The sequence below is a fragment of the Sciurus vulgaris genome (assembly GCF_902686455.1).
Source record: "Sciurus vulgaris genome assembly, chromosome: 1".
In the NCBI taxonomy this organism is placed as follows: Eukaryota; Metazoa; Chordata; class Mammalia; order Rodentia; family Sciuridae; genus Sciurus; species Sciurus vulgaris.
The window spans coordinates 14,248,252-14,266,707 of NC_136461.1; the positions used below are offsets into that span (position 1 = coordinate 14,248,252).

Consider the following 18,456-nt stretch of genomic DNA (forward strand, 5'->3'; position numbering starts at 1 on the left):
ATGTGCTGCCCAACAACGGGGTTCCTCTGCGTATCAACGGAGACGGTGTGTGGTTCCCTGCAGAGCCAAGGGACTGCACTTCCACCCCGGGGAGAAGGTCTCCTGTGCCTGTTCACCAGAGAGGCCAACCTTACAGCCCTCATCTGTCCTCATGGCCTCCCAGTGAATGGCCCGGCTGGTCTGCTGGAGGACGCTGGGCTAAGGGAGGCAGACCTGTGCTCTGCCTCGGAGGATCCAGGCCCAGGCAGTGGCAGGGGTGGCAGAATTTGTGGTTGCCCTCAGCTCTTAGTGCCGGGGATGGACTGTGGCTTTTCTGGAGGGGGACGTGGCACCAGCTGGTATGTGCCCCTAGGCTGAGGCGAACATTTGCAGGGGTCAGTATATTCAGCAGTCAGCACAGAAAACATCGGTGAGGCCTGGGCGGCAGGGAGTCTCTGCTCTGACAGGTGGCCCTGGGGTGGCTCTGGAGCGCCTCGCCAGGGTCTCTCTAACTGCGGAACTAATCTCGCGTTACAGAAATCACGATGAAATGGACATTAACAGTGTGGCATTTTGAACTTGCTGATTTCCCTTCTGACTAGCATTTCTTATAGGAATTCTGATATTAAATGCAAATTTACAATGCGGAATATGTACGTGCTGAACTATCTGGCTTTCTGGACGAGTCTTACACCCTCACAGGAGAATTTTGTGGGCACATAACATTGGGGAAGAGATTCCATGTAACCGTGTGCCCGCATCTTTTGCGTGGTCCTAGGGACTGAACCTGGGGCACTGCCACTGAGCTGGGGCGCCTCCTGCCTCAGCCTCCTGAGCCACTGCATCACAGGCATGCGCCGCTGCTCTCGGCGTACACACGTTTCTGAAGAACACAGCGCTGGCCTTCAGCAAGGTGAATATAAACTTAAGTTTCTTTCATATTAACTTTAGTTACCCTTTGAGAAGTTAGGATCATTTCATAGTCCAGCCTTGGCAAAACTAATAGAAGCCACTTACTAGGTGCAGCTAGTGATTCCTGGCAGCACCCCACTAGCAGCAAAGCATGGCCGGGGTAAGTGTGAGGGCAACGTTTCTCTTTATTTTAGAGATGGGGTGACTGTACATATGAAAAACACACAGCAATTCAAGGTGGAAGAAATGCAAAAATGATCCCTGCCCCCTCCCGTACCCAGCGCTGCGTCCCCACTGAGGTAATAAGGCTGTGCCATTTCCCGCGGCTTCGAAACAAACAAAACAGCCAACCCGCCCTGATAAAACCTCCATTCTCTACTGTACAGAGTCCGGCCCGGCCCCTCAGTCGGACTTCTCCTTCTCCTTCATGTGTAAGAAGACGACGCTGAAGACGAAGAGCCCTGCCATCATGGAGAAGGCGCTGGCGTAGTAGGGATAGGCCGAGGGGATGAAGCGCTCATACTGTGTGTGCTGCAGGGGCCTCACGGACACCTGCAACGGGACAGAGGGGGCAGGCCTGGCCACGGGGAGGCCCAGGCAGGCACTGCTGGCCCGAGGTGGGGGCTGCCCACTGTGCTCACCTGCGTGGAAGAGTATAGGTGGGTGTAGCCCAGTCGGTTATAATCCACCTTGAACTGGAACACGCCATACACGTCGGGCAACTTGAACTGGACGCTGTATTTGCCGCCTGGGGAAGAAGCGACACCAGAGGGGTTTCCTGGAGTGTTTCCCTGCCAGACCGCGTGGAGGCGAGCAAGGCACCGGCCGCCAGCCTTGTCTGGCAGGAATCGCCTACCTTTCCTCTTCAAGAAGGTCCTCACAAAAGGGTCGATGCGAACAAACTCCAGCTGAATGTCATCACCATCGAAGGGACCCACCTGCCATTGGAGAGCTGCTCAATCACGATGCTATACTCCTGAGATGAAAGGCTGGGTCAGTCAGGGCTGCTGGCGGCTGGAGGGTGCCACACCTGCAGGCGTGCTGCACGGCAGGGGCTTCCTGGAGCCCTGCAGCCTGCAGTCTCCCCACCCTCCCTGCACTCCTTGGCAGGGCTGGTGCCTGGCAGCCCTCCGCCTCCCGAAGTCCTCAGCAGAGTCCCTGGCGACGGAAGTCGACCTAAGGCCTCTCCATTCCCAGATGTGCTGCTCAAGTCACCGCCCTCCTGCCCAACAACCTAAAGCCCAAACGTCATTCCTCTTATAAATCCCGCTTCCTGGGCAGGCAAGCGGCGCAGCACCCCACGGAACACGCGGCTCTTCAGGAGGAGCCTCCCGTTAGACACGGGCGTAGTGCAGGCTCTGCACCCAGGCTGATTCCCTTAGGGATGGAGGTGAATGTCCCCTTCCTTCTCTGTGCCCTGAGGCCAGGCACCAAAAGGTTCAATAAATGCTTTTGAGTCGAAGTGATTCAACTTGGCCCGTCCCTGTCCCCAAGAGCTCTTACCACTAGATCAGTGACAGTGTAGGGCGTTGGGCGGGGCTGTCTCGCCACCACGATGATGGGACACAGGTCCCACGCGAGAACCCCCTCCTCCTTGAACACCCAGCGGGACAGGGCCAACCGCTAGCTCGTAGTTGCCCGTCTGGGAATACCTCGGGAGGGAGAAGGCGATGCTGCAGCCTGGGACCGCTTCCTCCTGCGCCTGAGGGTGCAGGCTTACCCAGGTCCACCACCATGGCCCGTAAGCCGGACTCCGTGCGCGGGCCTCTTCCTGTCCCACAAATACACACATTTATGAAGGAATGCTGGAGATTGGGTCTCCAGATAGGTCGTCATGGCCTTGAAAGGTGTGCAGTGCCCACACCAGCAACATGAGCAACAGAGTCACCTTCAGTGATTCACAAGCCCAGCGGGCACACAGGCTCCCCACAACCAACAGCCCGCGCTTCCCAGACCATGTGCTGGAGCCCCGGGGACCCTACCTCTGGGCACCAGGCATGGCCTTCTGCACTGCAGAGTTGAAGAAGGCATCGCTGAAGAAGTCGAGGGAGCCGCTGAAGATGACCCGGGCGTTGTTCCTGGCCTGGAGCCCAGCGATCAGCAGCGTGTTCTTCCCCACTGCGTGGGGGTACTGGGAACAGATGGAGGGGGTCACCCACAAACTGCCAGGGGGAAGCCACAGCCACCAGAGCAAGAGGACAACAGGCTGGACACCCAAGTAGCTGTGCCCCGACCTGAGGAAGGGCACCTGGAGAGCACGCTGCCTCTGCCCTCGTGCCCTTCCTTCCACCTGTCCCTTCACGGCCTCAGCCAAGCCTCCTGTGCTGTTTTTATTTTTAAATAAGAAAGCACTTTGCCGCCAGGCCCAAGAGGTGGAAGCTCAAGGCTGCAATGGCACCTCACCATGGGTGATGGGTTTATCTGGGAAGAAGGAGTAAGAGGTGGAAGAGCCTGTCAGGATGTCCAGTACCAGGGGGTTGTCAGATCCGCCACCATCCTGCAGAAGGAAGAGAGAACAGCCCAACACTGACCCAAGAATGAGCCCGAAGATGAGGGGTCCCCAGGCTGCTTCTTCCCAAGATGGATCCTTCCTTCTCAAAAGTCAGACACTTAGATCTTCTCTCACTACAGTAAGAAATTAACCACCCAATCTTCTGGGGGAAGGAACACCCCCAAATCACAAGCTTGGTTTAGCGCCCCTGGTTTCTGGAGGCCTCTCCCTGCCCCCTACTCACCCAACTCCCCGAAAGAGGATGGGATTTAGGGACGATCTCCCGACGATGGTCGGAGCCTTCAGCAGGTTCTCAGTGTCGGCCACAATGAGCGTGTGCTGCAGCCAAGGGAAAGTGGGTGTCTGGAAGAGGTTCCTTGGGCAGGGAGCGCCTCTGGCCCGATTCGTCCCCAGGCTGAGCAGAGCCAGAAGTCCAGAAGGCAGCGGGCCTGCTTACCTGGCCGAGGGTCGGAGACGTCATAGTTGTGATGGTCGATGACAGCTGTTTCTCCTCATCGAACTCGATCCCACACTCACTGCCCAGCTCTCGGAGAGGGTCACCTGCAAAGGCCCAAGAGATGCCTGGCTGAGCCCTTACGGGGGTCGCGGTGAAGCCATGACTCGCTCTTCACTGGCCAGCACCGCACGCGACAGCTTTGTCAGGCCAGCCTCGGGCTCCAGCCGTCAACTCTGAATTGACGGAACAAAACAAGCAGCTGGTCTGCTCTTCCACCAATACACCATGACAAACCCCTGAAGCTGAACCTCAGCTGACACGCCTGGGCTGACAAGGTTTCTCCTGTCCTTGTCACGCCCCAGTAGGAGGAATGTAGTTTTAAAACCTGTCAGTACTTGGAGGCTAAGGCAGAGGATCACAAACCCAAAGCCAGTCTCAGCAACTTATGAGATCCTGTCCCAAAAAAAAAGGGCTGGGGCTCTAGCTCAGTGCTGAAACACCCTGGTACCAGTCCCAAAACCAAAACCAAAACCAAAACATTGTCAATACTGAAAATGTAAAACCAGACTGCCCAGGAACAGAGGCTGGGGATCAGCCCACGGGCCAACCATGCGACTCTCTCCCTACTTCTAGGTATCTCTGAAATTTTCCAAAATAGAGCACAGCTATCCCCAGCTCTGCAAAGAAAAAAAGAAAAAGAAAACAAGATAAAAATCAGTCCGATGCTTAGGCCTTCCCTCTCTAAGGGACAGTCACCAAACAAAGCCAACAATGACAAACACCCGGCCAGGGTTTCTAAGCTTTGAGCCCTGTATCTATCTCACTGACGGTCAACAGCAAAGCAGCAAGGGACTGAGCCCCTCAAGACTGCTGGCCCAGGCCCACCCAGAGAATGCCAGCTCCCTGGAGGACTGAGGAAAGCACCAGAACTTCCCAGGCCCGGCTTACCAATGTCCGAGCTGGCAGCTTACCAGGACGCTGCCTCCCCCGTCGATAAAGGCACTGAGGTCTCCACGTTGATGTTGCCTCCAAAAATCTGGAAGAAGACGTTAGCCAGTGACCCAGAGGGCACCCTCTGCTCCCTGACCCTCACGGCAGGACTGGGGGCCCCTGCAGACCAGCCAGTCAGAGTGGGACCCCCAGTGGGCACAGAAAGGGAGGCTGCGATGCCTCAGCTGGTGAAGGACAAGCCCCCATTTCCCAAAAGCCAGGATTCAGAGTAACGGCTCAGATTCATGGACTCGTAGAGGTCTAGATGAAACAATTACTAATGACATTTGTCAAGCTGGGCGCCATGTTCCAGGTCACATGCAATGCTCACTTAGAAGTGCTGCCGGTTTCCAGGCACAGCTCAAGGAATGATGTCCCCAAATGCATCACTGTGCTTTCATGCAGTGTCTTTGTCCTCCCTGGGGCCGCACCTGGGTCACCTGACAGTTTTCACTTCACCCACTGTTTGAGAAAGAGCACTGCTGAATCTGTGGAGGACACTGTCACTTGACACCCCCTGGCCCGACAGCAGCAGTTTCTGTCCCGTGCCTACAGGGTCACCACCACGCCACCCACAACGGAAACCACCGGTACTGCTCCTCCAACACCTGCAACCATGAGATCCGATTCCTCCGTGGCCACCGATTCAGCCAGGCGACCACTTCCGTTAGCATTCAACCTAGCACAGGTGGGCGAGCTGAGGCTGGAGGCCCCTCCCAGCGAACGCGCCCCAGGGCAGTGGGGGCAGCGGTGTGCTCAGGAAACCCCGCGCCTGTTCAGTGAGTACCCCTTGCGAGCTCAGGAGAAGGAAAGAACGGGCAATGAGAGGAGAGCCGTGTGCCAAGGTTGGCAAGGGAAGACCTCCGACAGGTGACCCTGCAGAGGAGTGAGGCAGCCTCGCAGCGTGTGGGCAGGTGCACTCCAGGCCCGGAACAGGTGCAGAGTTGGGAGCGGGGCAGGGCGCTCACCAGCAGGGAGGCTAGAGCAGGGAGGCTGAAGGACCCTGCAAGGGGAAGGATCTTTCACTGGGTTCTGACTGCCACGTGAGGGGTGAGGGCTGGGAGCCATGGGAGGATTCTGAGCAGGAGACTGACAGGACTTCACTGTGCTTTTCAAGGACGGTCCTGGAGGCTGGGTGGAGACCAGGGGAAAGGAGTGAGGGTGGAGATCCTGACAGGTTAGGAGGCCACCATGAAGTCCAGGCTGGGACAAGTGCTTCCAGGCCACACACAGGTAGTGAGCAGAGGGGAGGGGTTGCAGGGAGGGGGGTCTTTCCATGGGCCTGAAGGTAAAGCCACAGAGGCCCTAATGGGCTGCATGTGGCTGGAACCCCAAGAGAGGCACTGGGGACAGTCCCAAGGAACCTGGCCCAAGCAACTGGAAGGATGGAAGTGCCAATTTATAAGACCAGACATAGAAGTTTGTCTGTCAGACATCCGCTAGACAGGTGGACGGGAAGGAGTCCATGAAAGGACTCTGTGAAGATCTGAATGGAAACAGACCCCTTTTCTGAGTCTTTGAAAAAATTAAAACGCACCTCACCTTCAAGTATAGAGTCCTCTGTTCTGGGGACCCCTGCCTCCTATCACAAGTAGAAAGCCATCTAGCCCGCTCTCCTACAAAGGCCAGGAAGAGCCTGAGACAATTCCAAAACAGCTTCTTGGAATAGCTCAGTGGTTTCGACCTGGGGTGACTGTGCCCCTCAGAGCACCGTCTAGAAGACTTTTTGATGATCACAGTGGTGGTGACGTAGCTACTGGCCTCTCGTGGCTAGAAGGCCTGGGATGCACTGAACACCTGCTCTGAAAACTGAGGCAGCCTGGGCTTCCACTAGGCAAATCCCTGCACCTTCCCGAGCCCACCTCGCATCTGCGGAGCAGGAATTCAGGGTCTGCCGGCCACGTGCACTCTTTTCCTGTGCTGTCACGGCATGCGACCCGGGACTTCCTAATCCCAGACAGGGTGAGGAGCCACTGGTGCACGGAGAAGGGAGCCAGCCAGTGTTTGCAACCTGGAGAGCAATGTGGTCACAGACACAGATGGACCCCAAGCACAGCCACCCCCATACTCTGGGCCCTTGGCAGGTATGAGCCTTCTCCCCAAAGAGCCTGAGAGGGCTTCCTGCAGCAGCAGCTCCCGGTGTGGGAGCAAAAAGCTGACCATGGTGATATGGGGACAGTGCTTTAAATAATGTTCAATCTCTCGGAGACAAAGTCACTCTCTTCCCAATTATTTTTCAAGCTTTCTCCATCAAAGAGTACACCTTAGTTTGATTCCAGCCTTTAGAACTCCTCTCTCTGAGGAGGGAACCTGCGCAGGCAACAATACGTGGCTAGAACCTTACTAGCACTGGCTCTGGTCTATCTACTCGCACGTTAGCATCTACCTGACGCTGGGCTTTCCATTTGCAGTGACAATACTGGGTTCATTACTGGTTTGTTAGTACAGGTGACATGGAAGGTGGCAGAAGTCAGGAAGGAGACACGCAAATGCCTAACTTCTGGGAAATACTGTTTGAGGCTCTGTGTCTTTCCTGCCACCAGCTCTTCCTGATGTTTCTCAATCTGTCTCCCCACTGCTCCTTTCCCTCCCAATCTATCTCCAAAAGCACAACTTGGACAGCTCTTTCTCTCCACTCCGACACACGGTTTGGAAATTCATTTCCAGTCTTTATTTTATTTCCTCAAAGACAGACAAAGAACTCTCCAACGGCAGACTCTCTATCCTTATTATCTCATCACCTGGACTACCCAACCACTGGACTGTGTATTCAGAGTCCCAAATACAGCAGCAACTCAGCACACAACCACTCTGCTGGCGGCTCCAGTCAGCCCACTCATTTGAAGATTTTACCTTGCAGAGTCTGGGGTCACATCCACCCAACTTCCCTTGCCTCCAAAAAGCCAGTCCCAAAGGCACATGTTGCAGGGCAGTTTGGAGCAAGATAGTAAGTGACAAGACTCTGGAGGAAAATACTTCAGGGATTTGGCAGAACCCAAGCTCATGTGAATTACAGAAAACACAGTAGCTGCCAACAAGCAAAGATGTCTTAAGCTTCATAACCTGAAGGGAGGGAATGCAGGGTCCATCTTAGTGCAGAGGACAACACGAGTCCTTCATGGAAAAGACTGAAGCAAATGAAGAGAGAATCACGAGCATTCTTACCAAAACAAGCACCAGCAAAGAAACTTGGGGTATTTAGTCAGAAGAAATACCTAAGTAGGCTCTGGCCATGTGAGAGCTGTGTGCCTCAGCAAGATAGGCACCAGACTTTTCCCTAAGGCCCTGGGGAGGGCTGGAAAACTCCCTCCCCAAATAAACACAGTATTAAGAAAGAGACAAGTTGCAGTTTAATATAACGTAACAGAATTACACAGTAATGGGAGTGGATTGCCTCATAAGATAGGAATACTGAAGTATAAATTACATAATCTGAAGAAGATATTATATTCAATAACTAGCCCTCTGCTGGGCCACTGAACATATCCAGCGAGTCTCAATGGGTAGGAGGCTTTACTCAGCTGGAGGCTGTCTCTCTCATCTTAAGGTCAGCTACCAGTAATCTACACAGTGCCTCTCTACAGTAATCTACAGTAATAACATGCCAGCCCCTCTTTCCACGCAGGCAAACTCAATCAGGGACTTTTCATCTATCAGACCCTTTGCAGGAAAAACTTCCAGAAAACTTCCTTCTCCCCAGAGGAGCTGGGCCTCCGAGTTCCACCGTCTTTGGCAACACTTGACCCCACAATCCTTAACTATGTCTTTTAGAAAGACATCCCCTCCTGGGCCCAGGTGAGAAAGGAACATTTCCCCTTCTCTGAACAGCAGCAGTGCCAGGCTGGCAACCCATCCCCAGACCCTGAACCTGAACCTGCCCAAGAACCAGGAGAGAGCAATGGATGCGGCCAGGGCCCTGAATTCCCGGCGACGCGCAGCCCTTACCATTCCACCGAGGGGGAGAAGATGATGAGATTGTCATAGAGGAACTCCCCGTACTTAATGAGGGACAGGCTGGGGTCATCGGCGGTCTTGAATGTGAGTTCAAAGCCCCGATCTGGACAAGAAAAAAACAATCAACTAGGGCAGACAGGACGCAAGGGAACCCCTGCCGCAGACATCGCGAACCCCACTCAGGGCAGGCCGGCCCTGGGGGCCTCCAGGAAACCGAGGCGAGGGGCGGTGCTGATGCCTTCGGGCTCGGGCGTGCTCCCCACCCCCGACCCTCACGCGCCGTCCCCTCGGACCCCGCTTCAAACCTTTCAGGCTCCGGAAGAAAAGCGAGTGCGTCTCCCGCAGGTTGAGGTTATCCAGCAACACCAGAGTGCGGGGGCCGCTGGCGCAGGCCGGGCCCAGCAAGGGGAGCAGCAGCCACAGGAGGGACCAAGCGCGCGCCGCCGCGCACGGCTCCATCTTCCCCTTGCAGCCAAGGAACCCACACCTGGACACCGGAAGTGTCCCGTCTACCGCAGGCCAATCGCGACTCGTGGCCCTGGAGTGCCACCCGGAAGTGATCCCGATACTCCCGGCCGGGCGTCAACAGTTGCGATTTGATGGCGAGGAGCTGGGAGCTCTTCCGGGGGTGCGCTGGTCGGAGGCGGGCCCGCTGCACGCTATTGGTAGAAGGGACCTGAGGCCCCGCCTCCCCAGGGGAAAAGGCTCAATCCTGAGGAGACAGCTCTGCAGCCGCGACCAATCAACAAGGCCCAGCGCCCTGGCTCCGCCCAGGCCGCTCCGCCGCTAGTCCAGAGCCTGCTTTCCGGCAGTAATGGGGTCTCTTCCGACGTGTCCCGTGCCACTGGGGGCCTGGGCACCCGGCCGCTTCCTCGGTCCTGCCTAGTCTAGGGCCGACTGGGAGGCCCACCTCCCACACCTCTAGAGAACGGGGACAGGCCAGGGGCACTGGGAAGAACCCAGACACACCCCGAGGCTTCACTTGCTTTTCGTCGACTTTTAAAATCGCTAGCTTTGGAGTCACGGGCTGCTGCCGGTCACCCCTCCGACGTGCGAGTGTGGGCGATGAGTGTCTGGGTTACTCTTCGGGAACCTGCAGGCCGCTGTTGCTGTAGGCGTCCCGCGGGGGACTAGACTGGGACGAGGTGGCCTGTCTCCCTTGTTGCCTTAACCTTTGGGTCGGACTCTATTCTATTCGTAGACAGGTTGACACTTGCGATGTATTGCCCAGGACTATAATAGGAGTAACCTGACCTAGACTTGCCCAGCCACCCGTAACCCCAACCTTCAGGGCTAGACACCTACCAGCCACCATGACCAGAAACACCAGGCCATGAAAGTAATGACAAGAGGTGGCACTCAAATTCTCTGGAAGATGTCCACTTAGTCCCAGAAAGACATGAATATTCCTCCCCTTTATTAGCCTCTCCCTCTCCCTTTTTTTCCTGTCCTATATCTGTCATCCTCAACCCCTTGGAGTTGAGAAGCTGATTTGTGAGCAGAGCTCCCTCTTCTCCATTCCTCTTTCTCCCCAACTTTCATGGCTCCAACGCTGGTTGTTCAGTGGGTTGAGCTTCCAAACTCGGGTTCAGTAACACAGTAACACTGGAAACATGGTGAATATATAATTTTAAAAGCTAGCTTCGGCAGCTGCTCAGGAGGCTACTCAGGAGGCTGAGGCAGGAGGATCACAATAAGCATGAGGCCAGCCTCCAACTGGCAAGAATGTTTCAAAATTTAAAAAAATAAAAAGGGCTGGGGATGTAGCTTAGTGGTAGAGAGCTCCTTACAACAAAAACAAAAGACCCTCTAGCTTTGGAATCAGAGCTGGATTCTTTCTCTCACTAGCGCTGTTCCCTGGGTATCACACCTCTCTCCAGCAGTTTCCTTAGCTGTAATAAGGAGAGTGATGAGGTCCAGCTCTCCTACTTGTATCTGGAACAGCCATTTAATTATCTCTTCCCTTCTGGGCTCTTGGACTAAAGCACAGGGCTGGGCTGAACACCCATCGACAATGCTGGCTCCCTGCTTCTGGTTAATATCGGGGCCACCTGGCGCCCCTCAGACTCCCTGCCTCCGTCCCACCTAGAGTCTGATGAAAGCTACCCAAGCCACTCCAAAACTTCAACTGTTCTTTGGGGCCACCACAAATCTGGGACTGGTGGTAAAGGTAATTGTAGAGGGAGAAGGGAGCAGTTATTTTCTGACACTTTCCAACCCCAGAATGGGGACACAAATCTAAACTTCCCCCCACGCTTTCCCCAGCTGCACCTGCTCTCCATCCCTGCTGGTTCTACCCCAGGCAGGCCCCTCCTCCCTAGGCCACCCTAGGGACCAACTGCCCTCCCTAGGCCACCGCTGCCGCGCTCGGGACACCCACAGGTCTCCTTCGCGGTTCAGGTCTGCACCTGACCGCATCTCTACAGCCTCATCCCTCTGGTCCCTGCTCGGCTGAGTGTTGCCACCCCGTGCACCAGGGGTACCCTCCGAGGGACCCACCTCCAGCCTCCAGGGCCTTCTGATCCCTTACAGGAGGGGCCCCGCCCCGCTCCCTTCAGAAAGGCTGTGTTGCCCTTGAGGCCTCTGACCTGCGGGTAGTGCAGTCGCAGGCCCACTAAGCGCCCACCCCAGCTTCTCCAGAGCGAGCTCCTTGGCCCAGGGAGCGGCTGGTGGGGCCCCCACAGTAACAAGGACAAAACAGCAGGGAGGGGCCAAGAGGGCGCAGCCACTGTGCTTTGGCACTTGCCACACTACGTTATCAAGCCCTCAGTCACCCAAGGGGGGAGGCAGTCACAGAGAAGGCTTAGGACACAGGCCTCCCCCTCGGATGGTGGTCTCGTGGCCAGGCCTGGGCATGATGGGCAGAGGGGGCTGTGTCCGAGGGATGCCCTAGGAGAGCACCAACAGGGTAACCAAGCTCCAGCCCAAGCCCCTGAGGAGCACCCAAGCCGGGGTCCTTCCCGCCTCGGTGAGACACGGTCCTATTCCAGTTGCACAGGACGGCTCTGTTTCCTGGGTGGCAGATCCTCTGAAGGCTCAGACACTCTCCAAAGAAAAACCACTCTCGTGTGTTTTGCCAGTGCAGGGAAACTGCAGCGACCCAGAGGCTGCTGGCTCTGGAAGCCCCGGGCCGCAGAGGGGCCGAATCGGTTCAGAGAGGCAGGGCGGGAACTCACTCTAAAGGCAGTTATTGGCAGCCTAAGGAGAAGCAGCCTTCTCTGGGCCACGGCCACGGCCACGGCTCGGGGGGACGGCCCTCCGGACTCCTGTGCCCTCCTGCAGGACAGGGCTTCCCTCCGGAAGCGGGCAAGGCACCGGAGGCACAAATTTCAGTCACCAAGATGCCCGCTTCATTCACACGCTGGGCCGGTGGTGAAGGTGCCAAGGCAGCTTCCGGGCCGGGGCGGCAGAGGCCAGCACTGGAGGCGCCAGCGGGCCGGCTCCCCGCGGGAGGAGGGCAGAACAGCTTGGCGCAGGGAGCCGGAGCCGGCCTCTCCGGAGCAGGGAGGACGGCAGTCCCCAAGGGCCACGGCCCAGTGCAAGTGGCTAACAGGGAGGGAGCGGGCCTTCCCGGGTCGCTGGGGGAGGCGGAGGAGGCTGGGCGGCCGCCCGGGTTCGGGAGCCTTCGGGCAGTGGCGCGGGCGGCCGCCCTCACAGAGGCTCGCTGCCGAAGCTGCTTTTGCTTTTCTTCCGCTTGGCTTTGGTGAAGGGGATGTCGAGGGACTCCAGGCGGAAGGGCCGGGGGCGGCGGCATTTCGGGGGCCTGGGCGGGCGGGATGGCAGGGCTGTTGCTGAGCGGGGAGCCGAGGCCCGGCGGGGAGCTGTGGTGCGCTGCGGAGAGGCAGGGCCGTGAGCCGGGTGCGGGCGCAGGAGGGCTCCCCAGCCGAGGGCCCTGGCTGCTCTAGCGGGGTCTCAGCACTTCATCCGCGGCTGGGTTGGGGCTCTGAAGCCTCAGACCAGCTGAGCTGGGTCCAAGCCCAGCCCCGCCGCGGCCCAGCTGTGCAGCCTCGGGCAAGCCACGCCCCGCTCAGAGCCTCGGTTTCCTCGTCTGCAACATGGGCATGATGCCAAGGACTCCGCCGATCCTCGTTTCCTTTCTGTCCGCCCCCTTCCACCCTGTTCCTCAGTCCAATCGCTCTGTCTCTCAAACAACCTCGGTGTACAGCTGATTTACGCTGCGCGGGGGACACGCCCGTCACTCAGCCAGCGCCCAGGTGCTGGTCCTCGACAGAGGGTCCGTCATCCTCATTTGGGGAAAGCCGCCACACAGGCGTGGAAGCCAGGGAGTAGCCAGGAAGACCCGACCCAAGCCAGGGCCCCCTGTGTGGCAGGGGAGACATCAGCTGAACACAGTCCCTCTCCCCAAGCACCTACCATGTGCCAGGCCGGGCCGGCTGTTCTCCCACCTCAGCTCATCTACTCCTCCCATTTTACAGCTGAAAAGCCCGAGGCTCACGGAGGGAAAGGGGTTTGAACCCGGGTCCATCCAACTCCTGAACCACCCCCATCCTCGCCCGGCTGCAGGGGAGGGGACGCAGGTGCACAGGACACTCACTGAGGCTCTTCATGGGATCCGCGCTGAGGATCTGGCTGGCCCGCTTGGAACGGAAGTAGTTACTGGCGATATTTTCACTGTCACTCCGACTGAGCATCAGCTTGTAGCGGTCTTCCTCCTGCTGAGATGTCAGGTCCTCCTGGGTCAAGGCCCCTGGTCTGCCAGTGCTGATCGGGGCCCCTTGCCTAGGGCTCGGCAGCCTCCAGAAGCCTGGTGGGTGGCTGCCCTGGGGGCTGCAGGGATCGCCAGTGGCACACCCTGCCACAGCCCTGGAGCCGGCTAGGAGCCAGGCAGCTCGGATCAGGCACTCGGTCTCCAGCCAGCCTACACCTGCCTCCCCTCCCGTGAGGTGGGACGTACCTTGTTTCCTCCTGCCAGCTCCAACAGGGCGAGGGTGACACAGAGCCCGAACCTCAGCACAGGAAACACTACTCAGCCGCAGCTACCCTATGACCTCTGTGACTGGCATCCTGACCCTTCCACCACCCAGAATGGACCCTTCTCACTGCTGTCATAGACTGACTCTCTCCCTTCTGGGAATCATTCTCTCACCACGTTCCCAGTAGGGTGATCACCACAGTGCCCTGTGCCCCAGGGCCAGACACGGGACCCACACGGGGCCAATGCACAGCACTGTCCTCCTGAACCCAGTAATCCGTCCAAGAATGGGCCACGACCTGGGCAGAGCTAATGAGACCCTTTCACCAGCTTCAGTGTAAGGTTTTAAGGGACCAGTTTGCTCTTCCTCTTGGATCATAGCCGTCTGCAGGCCATCTTCCCCCCCCGTGGACTACACGTCCCAAGGGAGCCAAACAAAAGGTAAAGAAAGACAAACCCCACAGTTTGGGCCCCTAGATCCAGTCAAGCCTGAAATTAGTCCACTTGTATGAACCAGTAAACTTCTTATTTTGCTTGCTGGTGGTGGTGGTACTGGGATTGAACCCAGGAGTGTTCTCTGAGCCACATCCCCAGCCTTCTTTATTTTTTTAAGATAGGTTCTTGCAAAGTTGCTGAGGCTGGCCCCAAACTGATCCTCCTGCCTCAGCCTCCCAGTCGATTGGACCATAGGTGTGCACCCCCCACCCTGGCTGCTCGTGACTGATATGTCACTTGGAACTACAAGTGCTTTGACATGACCCTTTTGTGGTCCCAGGCTGAGAACACTCCCTTAGGAGAGAGACTCAAGATGACAGCTTAGAGGAAGGCCACAGGGCTTGAGATTCAAGCACAGGAATGCTGCTCCTCAGTGAGACCGTGACGCATTGGGACAAGCACAGGTCATCTCCCCAACCACATCACGCAAAGTCCCCGGCGTGAACTAAACTCAAGTTCTGAGGTTCTGCTTTGAGAATTCCAGGGATTAATTTTGACAGCTTCCACCTGTGACAGAAAACACCTGACCCTTGACTTCCTGACGGGGTTTGTTTCATTTGGCATCACGTCCTCCAGCTCCATCCATCTGCTGGAGTAAGTGATGCAGTTCACTCTTTGTGGCTAGTAAAAGCCACTGTGCACACACACTATTTTTTTAAATATATATATATATATATATATTTTTTTTTTTAGTTGTAGATGGACAAAATACCTTTATTTTCTTTCTTTCATTTTTTAATGTACCGCTGATGATTGAACCCAGTGCCTCATACGTGTGAGACAAACACTCCACCACTGAGCTACAACACCAGCTCTATACGTTGTATTTTTAAAATGTATTCATCTGTTGATGGACATCTAGGCTGACATGACTGTTTTAAACTGCACTGCTCTAAAAATCTGACATGCATGCATCACTCTAGTTAGCAGGGAGACCAAGAGAAATAAAGGGGATTGGGGGGGGGGGGGTAGGGAGGGTGGGGGAGGTGCTGAGGAACAAAACTGACCAAATTAGGTCATTTCCATGTACAGGGACCACAATGCACACCACTGCTATGCACAGCACAATGCACTCACTAAACAAAAGTGTTGATAGAAGGAAGCCCAGTAAAGCAGAGGGAGGGGGCTAAGGTGGGTAGGGGGAGGGAAAGGGGGGTGCTGTGACTTGGCTGGACTTCACTAACTGTGAGAGGCCCTACGAACTGAAAATGTATGACCTGTGTGGTTTCCAAACATTCACAATGACTAAAGGCAAGGATCAGCAATTAGAGCCAATGGGCAAATCTGGCCCACAGACTGTTTTTGTAAATAAAGTTTATTAGAACACAGCACTCATTTTTGTACCATCTATTTCTGGTTTGTGCTTCTGGCGATAGAGTCAAGTAGCTGTGACAGAGACCCATGGTCAACAAAGCCTAAAGCACTTACATTCTGGTCCTTTTCAAAAAGGATTGTGACCCTGCTTTAAGAGTACACATCACTACTGCACTACGAACATGGGAGCTGTGAGATTCAATGACTTTAGAATCCTAACCACTGACTCAGGGACACTCTGAGGACCCTTTTGGTCCCAGGTGACCAGCTGGGATCCAGGGAATAAGAAGGTGCCATTTGTCCTCTAGGTTTGGGGCTGATGCCTCTGTTGGTCACCAGTGGGACAGGCTGCATCCAGCTGTCCACCTTCCCTCTGGTCCTCCGGAGCAGATATGCCTGACTGAGGGCCAGAGGGGACTGAGTCCAGGTGCCAATGGAGTGACAGAAAAGATCCAGGCTCAGCCCTTGCTTCAATCCTTAGGCAAGATGAAAGCAGCCCCCTTCCCGGTGGCCACAGAGACCCCGTCCCACCCCTGCCGGCTCCCCCGGGCCTTACCGTGTTGGGCTCCCCGTTCTCTGCTGCAGAGGTCTTGCGGGCTGCCTTGTTCTGTGGCCCAGTTGGAACTGCTATGAGAAAACAAGAGCTGAAGAGCTGGAAGGTGGGGGACAGGTGGGCAGTGCTGTCTCAGAGGTGGGGTCAGGCCTGGCTTGGCTAGAACCAAGCCACTTCCCAGCAGGGGATGTCCTTGGAGAGCTCAGATACCAGAAAAGCCACTCTCTCACATCCAGGCAGGACAGCAGGTGGGTGGGGGAAGGGAGAGAGCGGCTTGCCGCCCGGAGACCACGGGAAATGGGGCCAGCTGAGGTTCCAACAGGAAGGCGAGGCCCCGAACCAACCCTGGCCAGGGGAGCTGCTGACTCCCAGGTCTGTGCGTGGAGGGAGAGCAAGTCTGACTTTACTCCGAGACTCCTCAGAGAGGACGGGTCCTTAAGATTATCTTGCCAACCCCTTCTTTGTCAAGAAGCCTTGAGAAGGGACAGTGAGTGATCTCCCTAAAGTCGCACAGGAGGTCAGCGACCAAGGCAGAGGCTGACCCAGGCCTGAACCCTGAACCGCTGGCTTCCGCGTGTGGTCCGGTGGCTCACTGCTAGTTTTAAGTCACTCACACCCTGTGGGACTGGTTTCCTTGAGTGTGTGACAGGCGTCATGACCAGCACCCTTGGCAGTGCTGCTGCAGGGATGGAGCGTGACAGTGATGACAAAGGCAATGATGACAAGGACCACGCACGCTGCACCCGGCAGTGCTCTAAGACTTCCGCGTGCCTGAGCACGCCGCGAGCCCCACAGCGACTCTAAGGAAGGTGCTATTATCCATCCCATGTCACACACGAGGACACAGCCCCCAAGGTGCCACACAGGGAATGGCGCGGCCAGAATCCCACCCCAGGCCCGTCTGCCTCCAGAGCAGGCCTCTTCCGGAGGCCCGGCATGTGGGAGGCCTGGGTTCCACGTCTGCGGCACCAGCGGCCTGCAGGGAGAGGCTGGGCTGTGAAGGAGGCAGGGAGGCCCACGGGGCGGCCGAGCTCCTGACCTACTGGAAGGCTGGTTTTGATGATGATGGGCTCCGGGACCTTCCAGAAGCCGCTGTCCTCATCCCAGCACGACTCACGGCGGATCCGCTCAAGGTTGCTGTAGTTGCAGTCCCTGCGGATCAGGGGCTGCACCTGTTCCAGGAGCTGCTGGAAGAGCATGGAGTCGCGCTCCTGCCGCCGGATGGTGGCCAGGTAATCGATCTTCTCCAGCTGGAACTCGGACTGCAGGTCTTTGATCTCCACCTCTGCTGCCCGGAGCTGAAAGCCAGGGGGACGACAGCGTGAGCCGGCGAAGATGCCCCGCACATGACTGGCCGCCCTGTCCAGACCTGCCAGCACCTCACCCACTGTCCACCGGCCCACAGGCCCACCACCCCTCGGCTGCACCGCCCTCCGTCCACCCGCGCTCCTCTGATGCCCACTGGTCTTCCACCCATCCACTCAAGCCCCTCCTACCTCTCCAGCCAGCAGGTAATGAGCCACCTAGTGTGTCCACGGTCCTGCAGAAAGCTGACCCTCAACCCCGCTGCCAGCTTGGGCACTACTCCACACCCGTCACTTCCTGACAGAGCCTTCTAGAAGTATCCACGTGCAAACGCTACAGTCACCAAAGCCCTAGCAGGCCTCAGAGTCACCCGAGTGACTCTGCTAAGGGGGATGGCAGCACCCTCAGACTCCCCAGCCCTTCTCTCCCAGGTCTACAACTCTGTCACAGTGTGACAAACACTGCACCTTAATTTGGTGATGCATTCCAGATGGTTTGGTCCCCTCCCAGATGGGCTCTCCCATCCCTCCTAAGCCCAGGTGACCGTAATGCCAACGCTGCCCGCTCTGCCTGAGCCTGAGACCCCTGGTGCAGTCTACTCCTTGAGGAGCAGGTACAGTGTGATTGTAAAGAACAACCTTGTGCACACCAAGGAAAGGAAGCTCTGGGCCCAATCCCCGAGGACCGAGCTGCAAAAATCCCTAATAAAATATTAGCGAGTCAGATTCAACAACATGTTAAGAAGACTGCGTAGCATGACCAAGTTGCTTTTATCCCAGAGATGCAAGGATGGTTTAACATCTGCAAATCAATACGTGTACTTCATCACGTAAGAGGATCAAGGACAAACACCACTTAGTCATCTTAATCGATGCAGAGAAAGCCTGTGACAAAATTCGCATGTATTCATAATAAAACACTGAAGAAAACTTAGGGACAGAAGAAACCCACCTCAACTCATAAAGGCTGTATATGAAAAACCCAAAGCTGATCTTACAGCAAATGAGGAAAAATCAAAAGCATTTCCTTTAAAATTTGGAACAAGACAAGGATTGTCCACTCTCACCACTCCT

General features: G+C 56.4%; 1 protein-coding gene and 1 pseudogene across 2 annotated transcripts; both read right to left on the reverse strand.

Moving 5' to 3' along the window:
- Nucleotides 1-1,056: 1,056 nt before the first annotated feature.
- LOC306667808 (dolichyl-diphosphooligosaccharide--protein glycosyltransferase 48 kDa subunit-like) lies at nt 1,057-9,385 on the reverse strand (annotated as a pseudogene). The gene is made up of 11 exons (XR_013766798.1): nt 9,089-9,385; nt 8,783-8,886; nt 4,788-4,875; nt 3,840-3,943; nt 3,627-3,721; nt 3,290-3,388; nt 2,874-3,022; nt 2,395-2,543; nt 1,748-1,867; nt 1,533-1,639; nt 1,057-1,443 (listed from the first exon to the last, which is right to left on the reverse strand). The product of XR_013766798.1 is annotated as a dolichyl-diphosphooligosaccharide--protein glycosyltransferase 48 kDa subunit-like (transcript).
- A 2,188-nt stretch (nt 9,386-11,573) lies between these two features.
- On the reverse strand, nt 11,574-18,209 carry LOC306653745 (uncharacterized protein; the record flags this gene model as incomplete). The annotated part of the gene is made up of 6 exons (XM_079126702.1): nt 11,574-11,672; nt 12,121-12,614; nt 13,339-13,456; nt 16,082-16,152; nt 17,118-17,437; nt 18,199-18,209. The coding sequence occupies 6 exons, from the start codon at nt 18,207-18,209 to the stop codon at nt 11,574-11,576; spliced, it is 1,113 nt and encodes a 370-aa protein (XP_078982828.1).
- Between the last annotated feature and the right edge of the window lie 247 nt (nt 18,210-18,456).